General features: G+C 37.0%; 3 protein-coding genes and 1 pseudogene across 5 annotated transcripts; 3 read left to right on the forward strand and 1 right to left on the reverse strand.

Moving 5' to 3' along the window:
• The first annotated feature begins 535 nt into the window (after positions 1 to 535).
• Positions 536 to 1,639, forward strand: LOC148914667 (tryptophan N-monooxygenase CYP79A68-like; annotated as a pseudogene). The gene is made up of 2 exons (XR_016122750.1): positions 536 to 665; positions 1,011 to 1,639. The product of XR_016122750.1 is annotated as a tryptophan N-monooxygenase CYP79A68-like (transcript).
• Positions 1,640 to 11,994: 10,355 nt separating this feature from the next.
• On the forward strand, positions 11,995 to 14,234 carry LOC148914668 (tryptophan N-monooxygenase CYP79A68). Of its 2 annotated transcripts, none has more exons than XM_089043150.1 (2): positions 11,995 to 12,998; positions 13,279 to 14,234. In XM_089043150.1, the coding sequence occupies exons 1-2, from the start codon at positions 12,030 to 12,032 to the stop codon at positions 13,900 to 13,902; spliced, it is 1,593 nt and encodes a 530-aa protein (XP_088899276.1). In that variant the 5' UTR covers positions 11,995 to 12,029; the 3' UTR covers positions 13,903 to 14,234. The 2 variants fall into 2 exon arrangements, with proteins under 2 accessions (XP_088899276.1, XP_088899275.1); XM_089043149.1 differs by having other exon boundaries at positions 11,997 to 12,998; positions 13,270 to 14,234.
• A 634-nt stretch (positions 14,235 to 14,868) lies between these two features.
• LOC103339829 (D-tagatose-1,6-bisphosphate aldolase subunit) lies at positions 14,869 to 17,734 on the forward strand. The gene is given in 6 exon segments (XM_008243185.3): positions 14,869 to 14,916; positions 14,918 to 15,116; positions 15,282 to 15,382; positions 15,615 to 15,731; positions 15,857 to 15,958; positions 17,420 to 17,734. Coding segments are annotated over 6 exon segments (723 nt in total). The 5' UTR covers positions 14,869 to 14,883; the 3' UTR covers positions 17,591 to 17,734.
• A 2,195-nt stretch (positions 17,735 to 19,929) lies between these two features.
• Positions 19,930 to 22,093, reverse strand: RAX2 (Duplicated homeodomain-like superfamily protein). Its single transcript, XM_089043545.1, has 3 exons — positions 21,568 to 22,093; positions 21,279 to 21,408; positions 19,930 to 20,931 (listed from the first exon to the last, which is right to left on the reverse strand). Exons 1-3 carry the CDS (start codon positions 21,701 to 21,703, stop codon positions 20,232 to 20,234), a joined length of 966 nt encoding a protein of 321 aa, XP_088899671.1. The 5' UTR covers positions 21,704 to 22,093; the 3' UTR covers positions 19,930 to 20,231.
• Between the last annotated feature and the right edge of the window lie 317 nt (positions 22,094 to 22,410).

Raw genomic sequence — 22,410 nt, forward strand, 5'->3', positions numbered from 1 at the left:
AACTTCACCAGAAATTGGGGAGTTTTGAAGAAAAAATGCGCAGTTTTGCATCAAGACCTGTCACAATGGCAACTGATATTTTAAGCAGTGGGTTCTGACCACAGCTGTTGTGCCTTGGGGAGGCCAGTGGAAAAAATGAGAAAAGTTTTGATTGCTGACGTGTTCAATCATTCTAGGGTTCAATGGCTACTTGGTAAGAGAAACAGAAGCTGATAACCTTGTTAAGTTCCTATACAATCAGTGCTTGTCCAATCCAAACGGTTCGGTGGTGAATGTGAGAACTGCAGCTCAATTTTACACAGGAAATGTGATGAGAAGGATGATTTTCAACACGAGGTACTTTGGCAAAGGTAGAAAGGACAGGGCCTGGCTTTGAAGAAGAGCAACACGTCTCTGCACTTTGACTATACTCTGCATCTGTACGCTTTCTGCGTATCGGTTATCTTCCATGGCTGAGAGTGTTTGACATAAGTGACCATGAGAAAAGGTGGGGGTGCTGAAGATCATCAAGCAATATCAAGACCCTCTTATAGATGAGAGGTTGAAAGAATGGAGAGATGGAAGGACAGAAGGAGCCTGAGGACCTGCTTGATGTTTTCATTTCACTCAAAGATGCAAATGGACAGCCCTTATTGTCAGGTGAAGAAATCAAAGCTCAAATCACGGTGAGATATTCCTACTTACCCCTAATTTTTTCAAGTAGTATGGATCCTTAATTTGTTGATGTTTTTATGTTTATTTTTATTCATGCGATATTAAAAGGAATAGAGATTCAAAACAGGACTTCCGTTGCATGATAAATGCTTTTAATCACTTGAGCTACAAGCCGCTTTCTAATTTGTCAATGTTTATTGAGCTAAAGTTGTGCTTATGAATAATAAACTCTAAACTCAAAACGCTGAACTTGAGCAACGAGGAGCGCTGAAAAGAAAAGCAGATGATCCTATTTCTGAATTTTTCATGGGCAAAGTAAGAAACCAACTTACATACATGTTCTTGTGCGTGATCAGGAACTGCAGCTTGCAACAGTGGATAATCCGTCCAATGCAGCAGAGTGGGCTCTATCAGAAATGCTCAACCAGCCTGAGCTGCTAAAAAAGGCAGAAGAAGAACTAGATAGGGTTGTTGGAAAGCAGAGGCTTGTTCAAGAGTCTGATGTCCCCAAGCTCCCTTACGTAAGGGCTTGTGCAAGAGAAGCACTTAGGCTGCATCCAGTTACATCATTCAACCTCCCCCACGTGTCCAACACAGATGCTGTAGTAGCAGGCTACTTCATCCCAAAAGGGAGCAGTGTTCTGCTAAGCCGCTTAGGTCTTGGGCGCAACCCGGAAGTGTGGGAAAACCCGCTGAGATTCGACCCGGAACGACATCTAAAAGGAGATGCTGATCAACAAGTGGATCTGCAAGAGCATGACCTGAGGTTCATTACATTCTCTACTGGACGGAGAGGATGCATTGGGGGTGGGATTGGGACTACCATAACTGTCATGCTCCTAGCAAGGCTTTTGCAGGTTTACTTGAGCATGCCACCCAATGTGGACAAGATTGACCTCACTGAGGCTCTCTCCCTCCTCTTCAAGGCCAACCCTTTGTTTGCACTACTAAACCTCGCTTGCCTGCTTCTCTCTACATGGTTTAGTTTCACCCAAGTGTAGTCAGATCTACCAACTGGGAATGGATAAATAAAAATAAGGAAAACTTTGTGCTTTGAATAGTTTTCATCTTCAAGGAAGTGGGAGATTTCAACAGAGTATAAGAAAATATACCAAGACTAATGCAATGTATAGGCACATAAAAGCCTATCTTATGGGATGAGCTGAAAATTGTCGCCGATCAAATTGCAAATATGATAAATTAATTGACTAGACTCTGGATCATTCAATCCATTACAGAATTCTATTAATTAAAATTGGAGCCAAGCATATTGATTGCCAATTTGCCATCACCAACAAATAGTAGAGCAACTCTAGTGTAACATGTTGCATGCTTCTTTTTCTCTATATCTCTCATCACATGATTAATCATGTGATGACAAAGATAAGAGAAACGGGTAGAAAACAAGATCTCCCAAGGTATTTAAGATACAAAATTGTGTGTTGATAACACTGTGTTCCATGCCGACACTTATCAACATATTTTAAACATGAACATTATTCTTGTGATTCTTTGTTTATCTACATCTATTTAGAGCACCTTGTAAGACAATTTATTGTCTTAGTTTTGGAAATATGATCTTCTAATCCTAAAAGGACTCGAGTGTTTTAATTGATTATGGAATAAAACTCAAGCTTTTGGAATAACCACTTGTACAGAGCTTACAATAATATGAATTGAAACAAACCTAGTCTAATGCAAACAGAACACTCGAAAGCTTCTTGATAGGCAAGACATTCAAGTGATGCATGTATATATAGGGGTCCTTTCCCTTACATCAAAGTACTTAAAAACTCTCTCACCTATCTAAAGAAGAAGAAAGAGCTGCATAGGAAGGTTCCTCTATAGTTGTCATCATGGTTAGCAAGGTTAGTATTTTAAAATAAAAGCCTAGTAAGGATTTTCCATAACATTGGCCAAAAAATAAAAGTAAATTAAAAAAACATAAAAATGCGAGAAAACCTCTCGACGAAATGAAATCCCTACGACGCGAGTCTATCCCACGAAATTTGCGAATTAGACTTCCTCAACGAAATTTCGTTTTCTGTGGCAAGTCTAATCAACAAAGCTTTGCCGGAATAGACTTGTGCCGCCGACAAACTTCATAAAATAGAAATTTTTTAAAATTATTTTTAGTAATTAAATAATATCTCAGACTTATTTAATTACTTTCATCTATAATTCTGTTTTAATTATTATTTCTTTAGTGAATAATTAAATATTTTAACTAACTTAATAAATGGTAATTATTATTTAAAAAAATTTATTTCCATTTAATCAAATATTTAAATACTAATTATTCACTAAGTAAATAGTAATTAAAACATAACTACTAAATAAAGTAATTAAAAAAGATGAATCAAGATTATGATATTCAAAGGGTACAGTCGAGCGGCTATACGTTTAAAATATTCTATTTAAAGAGTATAGCCGCGTGGCTATACTCTTAAAATCTCCTTTTTAAAATTTTCTTTTTTTATTAATTAAATAATGTCTTATCCTTATTTAAATACTTTCATTAGTAATTATGTTTTAATTATTATTTCTTTAGTGAATAATTAGTATTAAATATTTTAATAAAAATCCTAGAAATTTAGTTTTGGTACCCCAAATATTTTAGTATTCCAAAAATGAATTTTAGCCCTGAAACTCAAATCCAAGTCACAACGTGATTCAATAATATCAACTGCTTGTTAGAGTTTGATTGAAATACATGAACTTGAGTCTCACATTGGTAAAGAAGAGAAGATATTTTCTCCTTAGTAGGCTTATGGGGTTAGGGTACGAGGCTTGAGAAAGGTTTTGTAACAATTTCGGAAGCTAAGGCCGCGTTCGGTATCGTTTTCACGGCCCGTTTTCATTTCATTTCTGTTTTAAACAAAAAACTCCTGTTCGTTGGAGTTTTTGTTTTCCCTAAAAATATTTTCCAAAAACAAATCCAATTCATGAACAAAAGTTGAAAACGAAATTATGTTCTTTTCGTTTTCAACGTTTTCATTTTCAGTCCATACGATAATTCATTTTTTCCATCTCTCTTTCTCCAATCAACATCGATTCTTGTCTTTGAAATTCTACATAGCTATTCTTCTTCTTCTAAAATCTCTGAGATCGTGATTTACTTATCAAGCACCAGACCCAAAAAAAAAAAAATAATCAACTGAGGAGCACCACTTCAGGAAACCCATCTCCCCGATCCGGACCCATCGTCTAGTTTGCCGCATCGGCACCTCAAGCACGATCACCACCAAAGCAATCGAACCATAATTGCCACAAACCCAATGGAACCACTATCACCACCCAATCGAACCACCACCAACCATTAACAAAGCAGAGAGATGGATGTGAAGAGAGAAGAAGAGCAGGGAAGAATCGAGAGAGGAAGAAGAAAGTAAAAATAAGAGAGAAGAAGAAGAGAAAGAATCATATAGAGAAGAGAGAAGAAGAGAGAGAAAAGAGAGAAAAGGAAGAAGAAAAAAAGAAAGTCAGGAAGGAATAGAAGAAGAAAAAGGAAAGAGAAAGAAAAAGAGAAAAAGAAGGGCACAGACTGGGAAGGAAGGAAAGGAAGAAAAATAGAAAAAAATGAGATAAGATCGTTTGTCTTAAAAAAACATTGGAATTTTTATTTGTTAAATTATACATTTTTTTATTGTTTATAAATTTTTGTCTTTGAAAAATAGCATATTTTTTATTAAAAAAAACTGAAATTAGCAAAAATACAATTGAAAATAAGTCACATATTATTATTTTCAAATTGTACTACCAGACACATTTGTATTGTTTTTGTTTTCTGAAGATGTTTTCTAATTAATCTACCAGACGCATTTTCATTTCTTGAAAATGCAAATTTGTTTTCTTATTTTCATTCTCTGAAAATATTCTCAAAAACACCTCAGCGTACTGAGGTTTGAGACTTGGATTTATCCAAATTGATTTTGTGGAAACAAAAATTTAAAACAAAGTCCACCCAAAAATAAAAATAAAAATAATTAATTACTGTTTATCAAGTAATTTATGAAATGATTAAAAAAATAAATTCACTAAAGAAATAATAATTAAGCAGAATTACCAATTAAAGTAATTAAAAAAGGCTAAGATATTACTTAATTGCATATATTAAACAAAAGCAGTTGGCCAAAAAATAAAAGTAAATTTTTATTTTTATTTTTAAGAAAGGCCAGAAAACCTCTACCGATGAAATGTCATCGGGAGAGATCTAATTCGACAAATTTTGCCGGAATAGACCTTTGTGCAATTTCGTCTGGAGACTTTGAACAACAAAACTTACTCTTGATGATTTTGGACAAACATGGAATCTTCTAAGTGGGTTGGCCTCAGTCGACGACGTTTGTAAGTGAGCTATCTTCCCAAAAAAGCAGCGGTGACAACATCAACTCTTTTCCCCGTCAATTATTTGAGCCTCATCTTTAATTTTTGGAAACCAACCTCTAATTTCTAGAGTTTTATCTTCTTCTATGGGGAGAAGAATTTGGGTTTTTTTTGGGTCACGCTGTAACATCCCACATCGACCAACGGAGATGGGGTGATGTGCATTATTTGTACATGCCCGCCTTTATCTAACACGAGGCCATTTGGGAGTTCACTGGCTTCGGAGTTATAGGAATCCAAAGTTAAGCAAGTTAGGGCTAGAGTAATCCCAGGATGGGTGACCCATTGGGAAGTTGCTCGTGAGTTTCTAGAAACAAAACTGTGAGGGCAGAGAAGGGGGCCCAAACCTCTAATTTCTAGGGTTTTATCTTCTTCTATGGGAGGCGAATTTGGGGTTTTTTTTGGGTCACGCTGTAACATCCCACATCGACCAACGGAGATGGGGTGATGTGCATTATTTGTACATGCCCGCCTCTATCTAACACAAGGCCATTTGGGAGTTCACGCTTCGGAGTTAGAATCCAAAGTTAAGCAAGTTAGGGCTAGAGTAATCCCAGGATGGGTGACCCATTGAGAAGTTGCTCGTGAGTTTCTAGAAACAAAACTGTGAGGGTAGAAAGGGGGGCCCAAAGCGAGCGAGATCGTGCTACGGTGTAGCCGATTCCGGGATGTGACAACATACCTGGATCATAAGATTTGGTGCCCGAAATCGTTCGAACAAACGATTGAAAAAGCGGGTCAAAGCGGCTCGGTTATTGCAAAATCCTGTTGATTCCAGTGGTTTCGGAGTTGATCTTGGTGGGAAAGGAAAAGGGAGGCTACTCGGTTCTTTTGGGTCCAGCCGCGTGGCCGGAGGTTGTGTGCGGCGGTGGCTATGTTTGAAAAAATTTGAAGGAGGGAGCTGAGAGAGAGAGAGAGAGGTTTCTGATTTATTAAAAACCAAATTTGAGATAATTACGGTTATGCCACTGAGTGTATTTTGATTGTAATTTTCTCGATACAACTTCGATTTGAGTCAACTACGTGTCTACGGACTCATCTCGACGTGCTCTACGCAACGATATAACTGAAATTCCCAAATTCTTTCCCAAACAAAAAGTCAACTTTTAAACCATTAAAATATTTCCGGAGTAAAATCGTCTTTTATTTGAATATTTTATTAATTAAAAATTAATTTAGAATTAGGTTATTACAATCTACCCCCTTATAAAAATTTCGTCCTCGAAATTTCAAGTGACACGGGTCCGCATACCCTTCTCCCATTCCCACTCATTTCTTCCAAAGAAATGACACTTTCCTATAGGAGTACTCGTAGACATTTACCCAGGTATCTTTAATACCGAACAAATGGCCCCAATCAAGTTGTAACTTGCAAGTGGTTATTAAGGAAACAGTTGTCATTTTGTCCTAAGTTTCTAAGGAGGCTAGCTTCAATGAATACCTAGGCAAAGAAAACCTTGCATAAAAATTATATTGACATGTTCATAAAATTAAGCCCAATTTCCATATAACATTAACACAGAATAGAATCTGTTCCAATCAACAATATGAGAACCTAAATTGAGGATTCGAGAGTGATAATCAATCCATGAGCCTGGCCGCTTGTAATTTACACTTCAAAACATTACTAGAATAGCTACTAGCAGTTTGGAGGATGACAAGGCCAGAACTAATAATCAGCTGACATGTTCCTTGCAGATAACAACATGTACATTCCACGTAACAATCACATAAGATTTCCAGTCTACATTTCTGAAATAATATCCAAATCCTAATGGAAACAACCATTCATATAGCTTATGTACTTACAGCAATCAATGAAGAAGGCAAAATCATTCTTAACAAGATGTTTAACAAAGGAACTAAATCATTTAAGATACATTCAATGATAACTCATAACTTAAACCTTGGTAAATCAATAAGAATCGAGCAAAATTTTGTTAGTAGAACGAGTAGAAGAACACTAACCGCCTATATCACAAGGTAATTTTTACTCTCAAGAAAAATACTAATAATAAGAAAAAGTATCAAGCTGCGGATACAAATCTATCAATCACATCCTCCAGCCAAGACCAACGAATCACCATAGATCAAAATCCTATGTAATGAACTGACTAATTTTGTTGAGCATTAACGGTATCACCCTGAATTTAAAATTTATTATTAACCTGGCAAAGAAGCGAAACATCGTACATCTCCAAGATTGGTCGATTCATCCATACCTCTAAAATAACAATAAACCGAAATTCAAATCCACTCAAAACACCATAATCAATAAGCAAAAATTAAGCCTTCTTCAAGTTCTGTAAAGTTTGACTAAGCCATATTCATAATCCAAATCTTCTAAATCATGCTTCACCAAATCATTCATCGAAAGGGGAGAATGACTACAAAATTCACACTAAACACTGATCATACATCAAAAGTCAATGTACAATGACAAATCCAATGCGATGCAAGGTCATCCTTAATTTATTTTCTCAAGAGGCAAAATTAGGCGAGATCATATATCGAGTAAATTAGTCATTTATTAGGATACGAAAAATACTATCTCTAGTTCATGATCTGCTAAAATTCTCAATGATACTCGGAAGAACTTATACAATTAAAACTAACCAATTATGTGATTAATTATCATACAACAACTTCAACCATAAAGTAATCCTTAAACCTCCTCAGTCATGAAAGCAAAACAACAATGACCCATCAAACACTGCATTGGAATAAAGATGCACACGGTGCCAAGTCTCGAGAATTTAACATAATACTCTTTGTTGAGGCCCAAAAAATCGGATGGGCCCAAATATATTATATTGATCGACCCTAACTTGGGAAAGCCAGCAGTGCATAAAGTTAGTCATATACGACTTTGCACGCCCCACAAATAAGCAACACCCCACACACTGAAGCTTAGTGGGTCCAAGCCAGATATGCAGGGCTTGCTAAGCGGGTTGTGGTATGGATGATTCTGAGTTTTCATAGGTCCATTGATGGTGAGAAATGGAAGTTTTGGGCTTGGGAGTGAAACTCAAGCCCATTTCTTGAGCCCAATTATGTGGGTAAGCATAAATGAGAGAAAATAGCCAAATACTTTAGGAAAAATAGCCCAATACTCTAGGAAATTAGCCCATTCCCTTAATGGGTTAACCCATCACCTTTGAAAGGCCCAAGCAACCAAGGAAAATATCTGCAGCCTTTAGCACTTAGCTGGAAACAAGGGCCACGATAAAAGCTAAAAAAATTTCCATGTATCTAAGCTGTTGGGAGGCTCCAGCACATGGGTAACACAAACATCAAGGTAGAACACTCAAAGAACAGGGGGTATGAGCGCATGCATGTTGCTAGGAGAAGAGGCACCCTTCAAACTAGTGCCTTTACCCATTTCTTTCTCCCACCAGCTCTTGTCATGGAAGAGAGAAGGAAAGAAGGTGATGAGGTTGCTGAAAATGGGAGTGTATTACTAAGCATTATGAGACCTTAGAGCTCTAAAAATCTCGTCTTTGTGTGTTTGGACAAGGAAGATTTCACAAATAGGATGAGTCAAGGGAGAGAAGAGAAATGGAAAGGGAGACTTGGAAAAATTGGGGTGAAACCATTAGGGTTTCTTGAAGAAAGGAGGAGCTTCGACTATAAAAGGTCATCTCTTACCCATCAAAAGACACATCCAAAAGCAAGCTTTATCTCTCATCTGAAACCTCCATGAATTTGAGCCCCATTCCTCTATCTTCTCCCATTTTCTCTTACAGTAAATCGTTCTAGAGCTTGTGAGCTTTAGATCAAGGCTAGGAAACTACTCAATACAACCATTTGTTCCCCATCTCTCTCTCTCTTCTTAATCCTCTTAGAATCCATTCTCCCTTGCCTTAAACCCTTGTTTCGTAGGAAACAAGCATTTCTCTCTCATGCTAAACTCATGAATGCTCGGCTCACATACACAAGCTTCTCATGCCAAGCCATAATATTTATCTGTAAGCAATATTGGTTTCATTGGTGAAGAAGAAGATCAAGGTGTTTCCTAAGGCCTAACCTTTGCCTCATTTTCACTGAACTCATAATCACTGTCTTTAAATTATGAATCATCATCTTCATTTGGCAATTCTGCCTCATCATCATCAATTGTCACATTTGCCCCTGCATCTTCATTTGCCACTTTTGTCCCAACATTCTCATAAGTCTCCTCATCTTCAATATAAGCCACCTCTTTCACTTGGTAATTCTGAGTCACATCCCCATCACAATTCTCTACATCTGCATCATAGTCATAGTCTTCATTATCCAAACTAGGCCACTGAACAGATGCTTGACTCCTAACATCATTACAAATTTCAATCTCATTATAATATAACACAATAACCTTATTAGATGGTATGTGACCAACCATTTCAACCACTGTAGCATCTGATGTAACAAACTACAGTCTAGCCTCAACATTTCTACACCTAATTTCTAAACTTTGCTCGACTTGAGAAATGTCAATATCATACCCAACACTTCTCCTAATTTTCATTAAATATAATAAGGACGGAAAATCCTCTAGAGTATTGTCCAAATAACAAACCTTACCTTTTTTATAAACCCCATTTTCAAACCAGCCCCCATGATGTAATTCTAGAGTGCACATTCTATTGGTAGCTGCAAAATTGAAACAACAATATGTTAATTTAAAGTCATAGTTTTGTTGTCAATGCTAAGGACAACAATTACTAAGTTGGGTGTGAAGCAGGCAACCAAGGGGCCACGGACATTTAAAAAAAATTATGCAGTCAATATAGCAAACGCCGAATCCACAACAGGAAAACAATTCTTTTACCCTTACTTTAAACATAAAACAACCAAAAAGCTGAACACAAACACAGAAAAAGAAATCTTTTACACATAAAGAAACCACACTTCCAAACAAGGTCACCTCATCCATTTCCAAACAAAAACAATATAAAATGCATTACAGAAGCCCTTACCGTATTTGAGAGTCTTTCCACCCGAACGAAATTCGAACTCCCGTATCAACAAGTAGTGAATTTCCCAAAATCCCAAAAATCAAACCATAACCCAAACTGCCAAATTCGAACTCAAAAATTAACACTAAAATTACACACTAACTTCACCAATTCAGCGACTCGCACACTACGACATCGACCAATTCAACAACTTGCATAAGAATCCCTTTTCGTCTATGGTAATCGCCTAAAATGAGAGAAACATCGACCAAACTGTAGGTATTTTACTTCTGAATGATAGAGCTTCTCAAAAAGTCACATATACCCTTCAAAACTCACTCACGTGACTATCACATGATCAGAAGTGACGGAATTTGTCACGGATAGACCATCTTGATATGAAATAAAGAGTTTAAGGACAGTTCAAATGAAAATTTTAGTTGGTGGACCAAAATGATATTGGAGCAATAGTTGGGGGACCATTTCAGTCATTATTTCAACTGATTAATTACAATTTCTATTTTGTATTCTTGAGTCATTCTCGGTGACTCCCACATTTGTCTCTAACATTTGAGACATGTGAAAAAACAGAAGTATAATATACCTGATGCAGGACGAAGACTTGATGAAGATTCTACAATTCAATTATACCACAAAAAACGAAAGAGGGGAAAAAAAAAACCATAACCAAAGCATCACAAAACAACCATGCCAAAAAACTAAAATTGAGAAAATCCAAAAAATGCAACATCGAGAAGCAAGAACCAAATCTGAAAATATAAACACTTCAACTAATAATCAAACCAAAAACATCAGTTATCCCAAAACTAAAAATCCTCACTTGTTTCAAATTCTTAGTCCAAATAGACATGAAAAAACAAAAAAAAAATCCAAAAAAATAAACATAGCCCTGGGTTGAAACCTAAACATCAATTGTCGATGCATATTAAATAAAGGGTGGTGATCTTCCCACTCATCTTTTGTCCATTTACACTCTTTTTTATTTTTTAATAGTTTTTACTATAACAAAAAAAAACATGTAAATGGACAAAAGAAGAGTGCGAATATATAATTTCTAACAAATGGAGTGTAAGTAGATAAAAAATGGAAAGGAAAATCAGCTCTCTAAATAAAATGCTTTAGTTTGAATTTTTAATAGAAAACTACAAGTGGTGTCTCGAAACTTAAATTAAGTGTAATATTTTATTGATTTGGGTTACAATTACAACATTATAATAAAATATTTATTAAAAACTTACTGTTTATTTGTCAGCCACAGTAATTTAGGATTTTATTAATCATATTTAAATCAATAGTCAAAATTACATTCTTTTTGTTTTTTGGTCAAAGTTGCTGGAAAATTTTATTAATAACGGATAGTAAGATTTACATAAGAGGCAAGAATATTAAAAAGCCAATTAATTCCCAGGTGATCCCAAACATAATTACCCCTGTTTAGAAGTGAAGCCAGCAACAGTATGGGCAGCCCAGTTACATTCAATTAATAGTGAGTAGTATGCAAAATCATTGACCACCTATATCTAAATGTCATGAAAACTAAATTAGTTACTTTGAAAAGGTGACTACTGCCCCTTGTTTTTTTAGTGACAGTGCCTCTCTAATTGTAACCGCATAAACATCATCTCAAATCTACACCTCACAAAGAACTTAACACGTATTAAAGTAGCAAACAAATCAAACTAATAATCCAACTTAGCAAACCCAAAAACCCACTTGATCGGAATTCGGGTTTTGTCAAGTCGATTCATTGGGTTGGCAAAATATATGCCTAATTGAAGTAATTTGAAAAGGCAGGTAGCTAGGATCCAAACCAGTTTGAGATAGCTCTGCATATGTCCAAAATTCTCATATCATTCCATCTAGCTAGACATAAATCTCTACCAACTTCTCTCAGGCATGCAATTTTCTGTCGAGCAGTCATGTCTTTAATAGCCTAATTCACACCAAACACAGAAAGCCCAAAGCACTTTATATAACAAGAACATTGCAATAACAAGCTCAGCAGCAGCACATTAATCACTAGGGTTTGAGATGTCATTGCCTTATTTGTTCTTAGATTCTGAAGTCACGCCTCCAATTTCTCTTTCCCTTGCTTTCATTATTTTTATGTTTCTTGTCAAATTCATACTCAAAACCCACAACAAAAATAGCGTCCCAGTCGTGCCTCTCCCTCCAGGGCCAAGCCCATGGCCAATTGTGGGTTCTTTGCCGGAAATGTGGAGGAACAGACCAGCACACAGATGGATCCACAGCCTCATGAAAAAACTCAACACTGATATTGCCTGCATACGCCTAGGAAATGTCCATGTCATCCCAGTAACTTCACCAGAAATTGCCAGGGAATTTTTGAAGAAAAATGATGCAGTTTTCGCATCAAGACCCGTCACAATGGCCACTAAAACTTTAAGTAGCGGGTACTTGACCACAGTGGTTGGGCCTTGGGGAGACCAGTGGAGGAAAATGAGAAGGGTTTTGGTTGCTGAAGCGTTCAACCCGTCTAGGGTTCATTGGCTACTTGGTAAGAGAAACGAAGAAGCTGATAACCTGGTTAAGTTTCTGTATAACCAATGCTCAGCCAATCAAAATGGTGCAGTGGTGAATGTGAGAATTGCAGCCCAGTTTTACTCAGGAAGTATCATGAGAAAGATGATTTTCAACAGAACGTACTTTGGCAAAGGGAGGGAGGATGGAGGGCCTGGTGTTGAAGAAGAAGAACATGTCTCTGCGCTTCTTACTTTGCTCACTTATGCCTATGCATTCTGCGTATCTGATTATCTTCCTTGGCTTAGAGTTTTTGACATCGATGGGCACGAGAAAAAGGTAAGGAAGGCTATGAACATTGTCAAGAAGCATCAAGAGCCTATTGTGAATGAGAGGTTACAAGAATGGAGAGATGGCAAGAGGAATGAGCCTGATGACCTGCTTGATGTTTTCATCTCACTCAAAGATGCAAATGGACAACCCTTATTATCAGATGAAGAGATCAAAGCGCAAACCACGGTAAACAATCTATTGTTATACTATATATTCATCTTATCGTAAATTTAGTAACATATAAAATATTTATATGTTATGTTGTCAGACTTTGAATCGAGATGAAACATGTTCATCATTGCATAAGTATATGTGGATGATATATTAAACACTACACCCAATAAATGCTTCATTCTGAACCTAAAACGAATTTTTGGATGATGTTAAACATAAATATTAATTAGTACCCAAAAAAAAAAATTACCCAACAAATCATAAATATATTGTGGATGATCAGGAGCTGCAGCTCTCAACAGTGGACAGTCCATTCAATATAGCAGAGTGGGCTCTAACAGAAATGCTCAACCAACCTGAGATGCTAAAAAAGGCAGAAGAGGAACTAGATAGGGTAGTGGGAAAAAAGACTCTTGTTCAAGAATCCCATGTCCCTCACCTCCCTTACATAAGGGCATGTGCAAAAGAAGTTATGAGGTTGCATCCAGTTGGACCATTCAACCTCCCCCACGTGTCCATCGCAGATGCTGAAGTGGCAGGCTACTTCATCCCAAAGGGCAGCAATGTCATCTTAAGCCGCTTAGAGCTTGGGCGCAACCCTAGAGTGTGGGAAGAGCCATTGAGATTCAACCCAGAACGCCATCTGAATATAGCTGTTGACCAACAAGTTGACCTGGAAGAGAATGACCTGAGGTTCGTTTCCTTCTCTACTGGAAGGAGAGGCTGCATGGGCGTTGGGCTCGGCTCCACCATAGTTGTGATGCTCCTTGCAAGGCTCCTGCAAGGGTTTTCATGGAGCTTGCCGCCAGATGTGGACAAGATTGACTTCACTGAGGATCAGATTTACTTGAAGAAGGCTAGCCCTTTGCTTGCACAAGCCAAACCTCGCTTGCCTGCGTCTGTGTACCCAATATAACTGTGGGCTGAGATGTCGCTAGGCCTACTAAGATACTAGATTGGGCCTTGAGATTATACTGTGATGAAATAATATAAGCTTCTTTCTTACAGCTGCTATCTGTATGTTTTCTTGCCCCTCTCCGTCCTCCATGATTCATGGAGTTTGAGGGTTAGATGTGAATCTGATACAGCATGGCTTGGCTCCTTAATCTAAAACCGTTGTTTAACGTGGTTTGGTTGTAATGTGAGAGGATTTAGAATTTTTAGAGAAAATAATCTCCTTGTATTGATATATGTTGTCTCATTATTTCGACAACAATAAGTTATACATGTATTAAAAAATTGTGTTAATTTAGGATCCATCAAAGCTAGGGCAAAAACACAATCATGCTTAGGATTAATAAACAAGTTAACCATATCAATCCAAATAATAACCCCATCACAATGACAACGATGCCCGTCGTTATTGAATAGCTCCAACAAACTTCATCTCAGATTCTCAACCATTCCACATTAGAATAAGGTTTCAATCCCTCTTGCAGAATCTATGCTACTAATACAGTAATATTAGCTTAAATAAAATTGAAAATTATAGAAAATAGATTAAACACGTGACATGTTAATATGCTTTTGCGAATCTAACCAAAATATTTATCAAGTTTCAAAATTTTATATGTAAATGTTAGTTAGGCTAGTTGATCAAAATAGTATTCTAACTCTTTTATATTTGAGTTCGATCCCCTCCTAATAAACTAAACAATTTAAATGCTAACGTCTGTCGCACGTGACAATGAGGTCGGTTTTGAACTTTGAAACTTCCTTCCTGTCTAACAATGTGGCATGTTAACAAGTTTAGCAACTAATTAAACGTCCGGTTGTTACACGTGGCCATCCACCACATGTGGCGTCAAACTCGCCTCCTTTCCCTTTCCTTTTTCCTTCTTTCGTGTCATTTCCTTCTTTTCTTCTCCGTTTCTCTCTCTGCAATTTCCTCTCTTCAATGGCTGAAACCTCGGCTGCTCTTTGCTTCTCACCCGTTCTCTTCCTTCCCCTCCTTCTCTCGCGCCAAGGACTCATCTTTCTCTTCTCTTTCCGCCGCTTTCCCTCCCAAATTCCCAAATTCCCATCCTTGCCCCTCTCGCCTTCTCCGGTTTCGCGCCAATTCCTCCTCCGATTCGTCCAATTCCTTACCCGACGATCTCTTCGGCTTCTTTCCTTGGTCCAATGACTCCGGTAGGTACCCTTCTTTACATCATGTTCATTTATAAATAATAAAATATCATTTCCAAGAAATTTGGTTATTAATTTAACATTTAGCATTGTATGTGTTCTTTCACTGTTTTACTGTTTGATCTTTGGGTTTCATTTTTTATATTTTTGGGTTTTCATGTTTGACAGAAATTGAATGGGTTGCTGAGGAGAGAGTCACATTGTTCACTACTGATGGGCTCGTTCAGATTGGAGGCTCCATGGTCCCTAGACGTGTCACTTCTTCAAATGTATGTTGATCTTAATTGTTTTCTCTAAAGCATAAAGTTTCTTACTGTAGTAATCTGTCCCTGTTTTTATGTTGTATTTGACCCTTATGGGCTATAATTATATTGCTTACAATGAGTAATTAGTATCAAAGTATGGCGTTTTTTAGGCCTAAATATTTTTCAATCTTCAGACTCCATGTTGACTACTAAAGTTGTTTGTTAAATCATCTAGTTGAATGTTTATACTTGACAGAAGAAGCAAGGGAGGTCAAAGGCTAATCAAAGATTTCAGCGATTTCAGGAGAGTGATTACATGGATACAGAGCAGGGTTTGTGTCTAGGCGCTCTCTTTGATATTGCAGCAACAAATGTAAACAAACCTTTCCACTATTATTCTATTGTTTAAGCTGCAATTTGATCGTTTATATGTTTTTTTTTTTTTGGGTGCTTCTCTTTTGTGCTTTGTCTTATGCATGTGAGAATTTGTCATTCTAGGGTCTTGATACGGGTAGGAAACTATGCATCTTTGGGTTTTGCCGTTCCATTGAGATGCTAAGCGATGTTGTAGAAGACACTGTGCTGGAACATGGTGGTGAGGTATGCCATATTTCCATGTCACAAATGTTTACCGTTTAACTCTTATTTCCCATCAGAATTATTTCATTGTGTTGAATATTGTTGAGGACCAAAGGAACATTTTTGTTCTCAATACCCTGTCTCCCTCCTAGCCTTATGGTTTTACTATAAGAAAGTCATTTTATAAGATAATTGAGTCTCCAAAAACTTATTCATGTTTTATGGTCTAAGAGCTGCAATGAAACCATGCCAAAGGATATATTTATTTCTTGTGGGGTTATATTGAATTCTCAATTCTCTATGTATTTGTTGCATGTATCATTACTACTAATTGCTTAGTATTATTAATTTTCAATTCAAGTAGTGGAAATAGAGTTTTGATCTGAATGACGGTAGATTCAATTTGTTAATCAAAACTGTATTAGGCCTTGTCTTGTCTAATAAATTGCACTTTGAAATTTTCATTGCAAACATATGCATATGGTCCATTGACAATTGTCCAGTAATGGGCCTGGTAGGGGTTATCACCGTCTGTGCTGGCCGGAGCAGGTAAAGTAAACAGATTTATTTAAATCCTTAGATTGTCTTCTTGGGAAGATATTTAGTTTATGTAAAAGATGTCTAAATTTTCTGATTTGGAAAGTTCATCGCTTATATATTTGGAACCCGAGTAAGTACAGTCCCTTACTGGAGATGGGTCTCCAGAGGTGGAACCATACAAGTTTTGTGGCAAGCCAGCTTGCTCTTTTCCTGTTGCCATTCTGAGTGGAGGTAGGGCCGAAATAGAGCGATGAAACTTGCCAATAAAGCTAGTTCCCATTAGTACAAGATAACAGTCCTTGATGGTTGTAAGTTAGATGGAATGCTAAGAGTTTCAAGCCAGGGAGATCAATACTGCAATAGTCACCACTCAAGAAACTCCTTGTCGGGGGGTCAATCCTTCAAAGTGAAGCTTTGTGACTATGGAAGATCCACCTACAAAAGGGCTTCTTGAACTACTAACAAAGCTAGTCTCATGAACTGAACTAGCCACTGCTTGACAAGGAGAGGAAGATGGGAACACTTCAATAATGCCCGGATAGGAAAAAAGAGAGATGAGAACACAGAAGGATTGGGGACAATAAAAGAAAAGGAACAAGTGAAAGACATATAGAATTAGGGTAGATGTTGTTTGAACAGGTTAAATGGTTCCACACAAAAAACAAAACAAAAAGGTGAAATGGTTACCTTTAGTAGCTGGGGATGGAGCAAGCATTCTGCATACCATAGGAAAGAGGTCATTCCAGTTGGCACATTTCTCCCCTCCTGGTCTGGTCACTGTATCTTGTTTCATAGACAGTTATTTTGCACGTTTGATATCGTGGCTAGTTTACATGTATCTCGTAGTTAGCTGATATTTTTTTATGCATGCCTGAACTCTGAAGACTGGTGTCGTGGATAAGCTTTTGTTTATTAATATACCTTTTATGTTGTCAAATTCAGGTTGTTGCTGCAGAGAAAGCGATGAGAGGTGGGTTGCATGAAAAGCTAAGAATGACGGTTGCAGTGCCATTACTCTGGGGGGTTCCTCCTGCTTCTGAAACACTTCATCTTGCTGTAAAGAGTGGTGGAGGAATTGTAGAGAAAGTTTATTGGCAATGGGATTTCTTGTAAAGCTAAGATTACACCACCCCTTCCTAACCATTATTTGTGCATGTTGTACATAAAATTGCTGTAATATCCCCATGTACAATACCCAATCGTTGTATCTTATCGGTGTCGCCAAGTGTCATTATCTTATTGATTACTTGATGTTTACTATTCCATTTGTCCAAATAATTTAACAACCTTTCCATCAGGAGGCTTAGCAGTAAATTTTAGAGACTGAAATGTGATCATAGAGCCCTAAGAAGGAGGAATTAGCAATGTTGAAGTCCCTATACAGATGGGGGACCAATTTTCAGCTTTGCATTAATTTTGTTTTTGGACCGATTGTCTGCTGCCAAGTTCACTGCACTAAGAAGAATTGAAAAGCAGCCAAATTTGAAATCATTATTTCTTGGTCCAGGGCAATTTGGCTTTTTCTATGAACTGAGAGCCACTGGGGGCCTTCATCTTTAATTCCTGTACTTAGAGGACATGGCTTGCTCTGAATCAACGACCGTTTTAGCACTTTACTCATGAAGGTCAATGCAGTTTTATTCTTCCGACTTTTCTTCTGATCTCCAGAAAAGTTTTCTTTTAGGATGAAAGTATTGAAAGCTCTGTGTTTGGGAAAAGGGAAAGGAACAAAAGAGAACATACCCCACTTAATCTTCTCACCTTTTATTGAGATTCAATTTGAACTTTTTCATTGAAAATATTAATTGAAAATTTTGGCCCCCTTAAAAAAATATTGTGTGGTTGTATGTGTTATTGAAGATTAATCATAGTTATTATGTACTTCAAAATTTCAACATTGTCTTTGATTTTTTTTTCTTCTTTTTTTGGGGATGAATAGGTATCTCAAGCAATACGTATAATCGCCGAGATTAGACCGCTAAAATCTGCGTGATTAGCTAAAATCTTGAGTCATTAAAAATAAAAACAAAAAAATTCTTGAGTAATTGGCCAAACAAAGCTCAAGATAAGAACTGATTGGAGGAGAATTATGATTAGTAGATTTGCAATATCTATTTGCCTATGGACAACAGGCTGGTCATAAGCCACATATATCTATTTGCTTACAAACATCCAAAAGTCCATTCTGCACAGCATAATTTGGCAAAAAGTTGCTTAGAAACTTCATGGGTCAGTTGGTGCCACAAACTTTTACCTTTTTCACTCCACTAGAAAAGACATTCCTAATAAGAAACCTTTCCCCATTGCTTTAAAGACAATTTATAAATTTTCTAATATCCATTTTATATAATGCCTATAGCTGGCAAAACCCATTAGTCTAATCTATTAGCAGAAAGCAGACAAAACATGTTGAAGAGGTCAATGGAATGCATTTATCTTCTATCTTTGCTATCTGTCTTTCTTGTGGAAAACAAAACAGCAAAACACATCAAACTTCCCTGGCATTTCAAATGGGTTCAGTTTTCCTCTTGAGAATCTCTGTTGTGTTCCCCTTTTTTTGCTCTCTTTTTTATGGTTTTAAATTCAAGCATGCATCTTTCCTCTCACTACCTCTTAAGTCTCCATCAAGAGTACAATCAATTATTGACGGCCAACCTTACATGCTATATGCTGCTTAACTGCAGGCTCTGATTTAAAAAATCCCAGTTTTAAATTGTGTTAATATAATTTATGTTTGAGCCTCAAACCCATGCCACAATCAGCGCTAGTTCCAGGGCCTCTAGAGACAAAATAGTGTTCCTATTTGCTCCCATGCCCAAATATCTGACCATGCATGCCACATGCAATGGTTCCGTAAGAGAAAAACTTAGTTGCAATGGAGATATCAGTGTTTTGTTATCTTCAGTCAATAATGCTCTGTCATATGGAAATGTTATCACGCGTATTATAGCATTATTGGCCTATAATTGCAGGAAAATAGAAGAAAGGGGTGACAAGGAGAGATAAAGTAGAGGAAGAGAGAGAATAAATTGATTTCTTTTTCATATAAGATGTAAAAATATATGGAAGATGGGAATTATAAATTTATTGGCTAAAATAATGGGAAATAGATAAAACTATAAAATACTGAGCACTAGTTTATCAACCATGACAAATTATCATGTTACGTGTGCCATTGGCAGTGCATCAACAAGGCCCTGATGTAACTGATGACGCCAATGAGATGTTTGTTTTGGCATAATATGCCTGCCTTCAATTCTATAATATTGTTGCTTCTATAATTTATTCAGACTGAGATTGGGATTAACATCAAGTCATTTTAAAATTTAAAAAATAAAAAATAAAAAATAAAAAACTCAAAAACAGAAAAACTCTGAGATGATAATATCCATAAAAGATCTAAGGACCAGATTCAAGTTGAATTTTTTAAGACCATGAAGAAAAGAAAGGACTAAAAAAGGATACTTGGCCATTAAGATTGCAGGTTTCAGTCTTAAAAGATGATGGGTTTTTTTTCTCTCTGATTTTCTTAGCATGCCTGATTAATGGTAGTGCAGTTAAACTGTACTTACATACATCATTTCCCAAAAAGAAATGCACAAAGGAAACTTTTTTACCATGTACTGTCAAGAAAGTGCACCCATTATCAGAAACATTTTAACCCCTCCACCAAAACCCAGTCCAAATCTGAATATCTTCAACCCATCCCTTCCTCCACTTCTTCAAATCTTTTTGATTTTACTCACAGTCAGCATCAGTAGTACATCATGGCCTTTTCCTCTGTCTTGTTTTCATCAAACAAAAAGTTGTTGCAACTACTGGTACTGCTAATTAACTGCTTAATTTCTTCAAGGCCATAATCTAATGGGGCTTGATCTTCCCAAATCCCATTGCCATTCTGCTTCTCTGATCTCCACCCATTAAGCCCATCTGGTAGCATGATTTTCTGGTGCCCTTCCCCACCATTGAAGAAATTGTAATTATATTCATACTCTCTGTCTCTGCACTGGCTGATCTGGTTGCTGCAACTCCCATCAGAAGAGCTGCAACTTGCTTCACCCCCAAACATCAAGATGTTATCTTTGACTTGGTAATTATGCTGCATGGCTCTACCCACAAACCTCTCTTGGTGCACTTGATGAAGAACAGAAGCAGCATTAGTTGAACTTCTGCTCAGAAGACTTGGTGAAAATGAAATGGGCTCCAAAGCACTAGAGAAAGACCTGGTTTGTGCATAATAAGCAGTGCTGTTGTTGCTGCCTCTGTATGATGATGGTGAAGATGATGATAATGAAGCTTGAAGATGAAGAAGAGATGAGAAGGTGCCTGAGTGGGATTTTATGTGGGATGGAAGAATATTTAATCCCATGAGTTTCTTCTTGAGCTTGGTGTTCCAGTAGTTCTTGATATCATTGTCAGTCCTGCCTGGCAACTGAGCTGCTATTATGGACCACCTGCACATTGATGTGGTTAAGTTCCATGAGAAGAAATGTGACTGAGCACAAGAAACTGTTACTGCATATAATCATAAAAGATCTAAACTTGGCATGCAAGCAATGAACTGAAGAAATTAAAATGTATCTTCACATGGTATATTTTCTTTGTACATGTAACTTTTCTTCTGTCCCAAACACTCTTTTTTTTCTTTATAGATGATGAGAGAGAACAAACATTGAAAACCCAGGTGGGGAAAATGGTAAAGAACTGGACCCAGAAATATATGAAGGAAAAAGAGAAAATTGAAGGGGGAAAAAGGGATATTTGACACAACAAAAAAAAGGGGTGAGAAATTATAAGGTACCTGCTTCCAATGTTAGTAAAGAGGTTGCAGATGATCCTGTCTTCTTCATCAGAAAATTCTCCATGTTTGATGTTGGGGCGCAGATAGTTAAGCCATCTTAATCTGCAACTCTTCCCACATCTCCTAAGACCTGCAGTTGAAAACAACCAAACGCCATTCAGTAATTATCACAAACAAACTGTAGACTATAGGGACAAAACCAGAAAAGAATGGAAAGAAACCATACAAACACATATGATCAAAATGATTACATGTTCAAAATAAGCAAAATGAAAAATGAAAATCTTACCAGCTTTCTGTGGAAGAGCAATCCAATTTCCTCCAGTCCCATATTTTTCTATGTACTCTTTTAGCTTTGCATCTTCTTCAGGTGACCATGGTCCTTTCTTCACATTTGCCTTGTCACAACAAGGAGCTCTCCCCATATCTCTGTCTCTCTGTCTTTCTCTCTCTCTCTGTCTCTCTCTCTCTCCGTTCTCTGCTTCTGATCTCTGCCTGCTGCTGAGTGACCAAGAGAAGAGAAGAAGACCCTTTCAAATAGGCTTGTGGTGAATACTTTGTGTGGAAGTTGTTGCCTTTACCTCTTGTTTCAATGAAGGACTTTTGGTGACTGCTGGGGATATTATTTATTGAGGGAGAGCACAAGTCAAAGGACAGGCTCTCTAATTTCAATCATCACAACTTTTTCTAACCCCTCTTTGTGTTTGATTAGGAATGAGAGCCTATAAGGCCAGTAGCCTATCAGAACTTTCCATCATAAACAAATAGAGTAATAATAGGCCTTCCTCTCCCAAGTCTACCCCCCTTACCTGGTCTCTTTCTTCTCCAACACCACAAAGAATCCAAAGCCTTCAGCCTGCTCAGTGCTGATGGGATATAAAATAATGGCTCTGCAAAAAACAATGTATCATTTATTTTTGTCAAAATTAGGAAGGGGAAAGGAGTTTTCCCACACATACTACCAATATGTTATGGAGTGGTTTGAACATAAAATCACAATGTATTATTTATTTTATGTGTAACAAAATGTACATATGCATAAAATAACTAAATATAACATTTATACAGGTATTTTTGTGCTGTCTTTATAGTTTTAAATTACACAATACTCATTATTATGAGATGACATGCA

Source organism: Prunus mume, linkage group LG8 (genome assembly GCF_029339155.1).
Source record: "Prunus mume cultivar Tortuosa linkage group LG8, ASM2933915v1, whole genome shotgun sequence".
NCBI classification, from domain to species: domain Eukaryota; kingdom Viridiplantae; phylum Streptophyta; class Magnoliopsida; order Rosales; family Rosaceae; genus Prunus; species Prunus mume.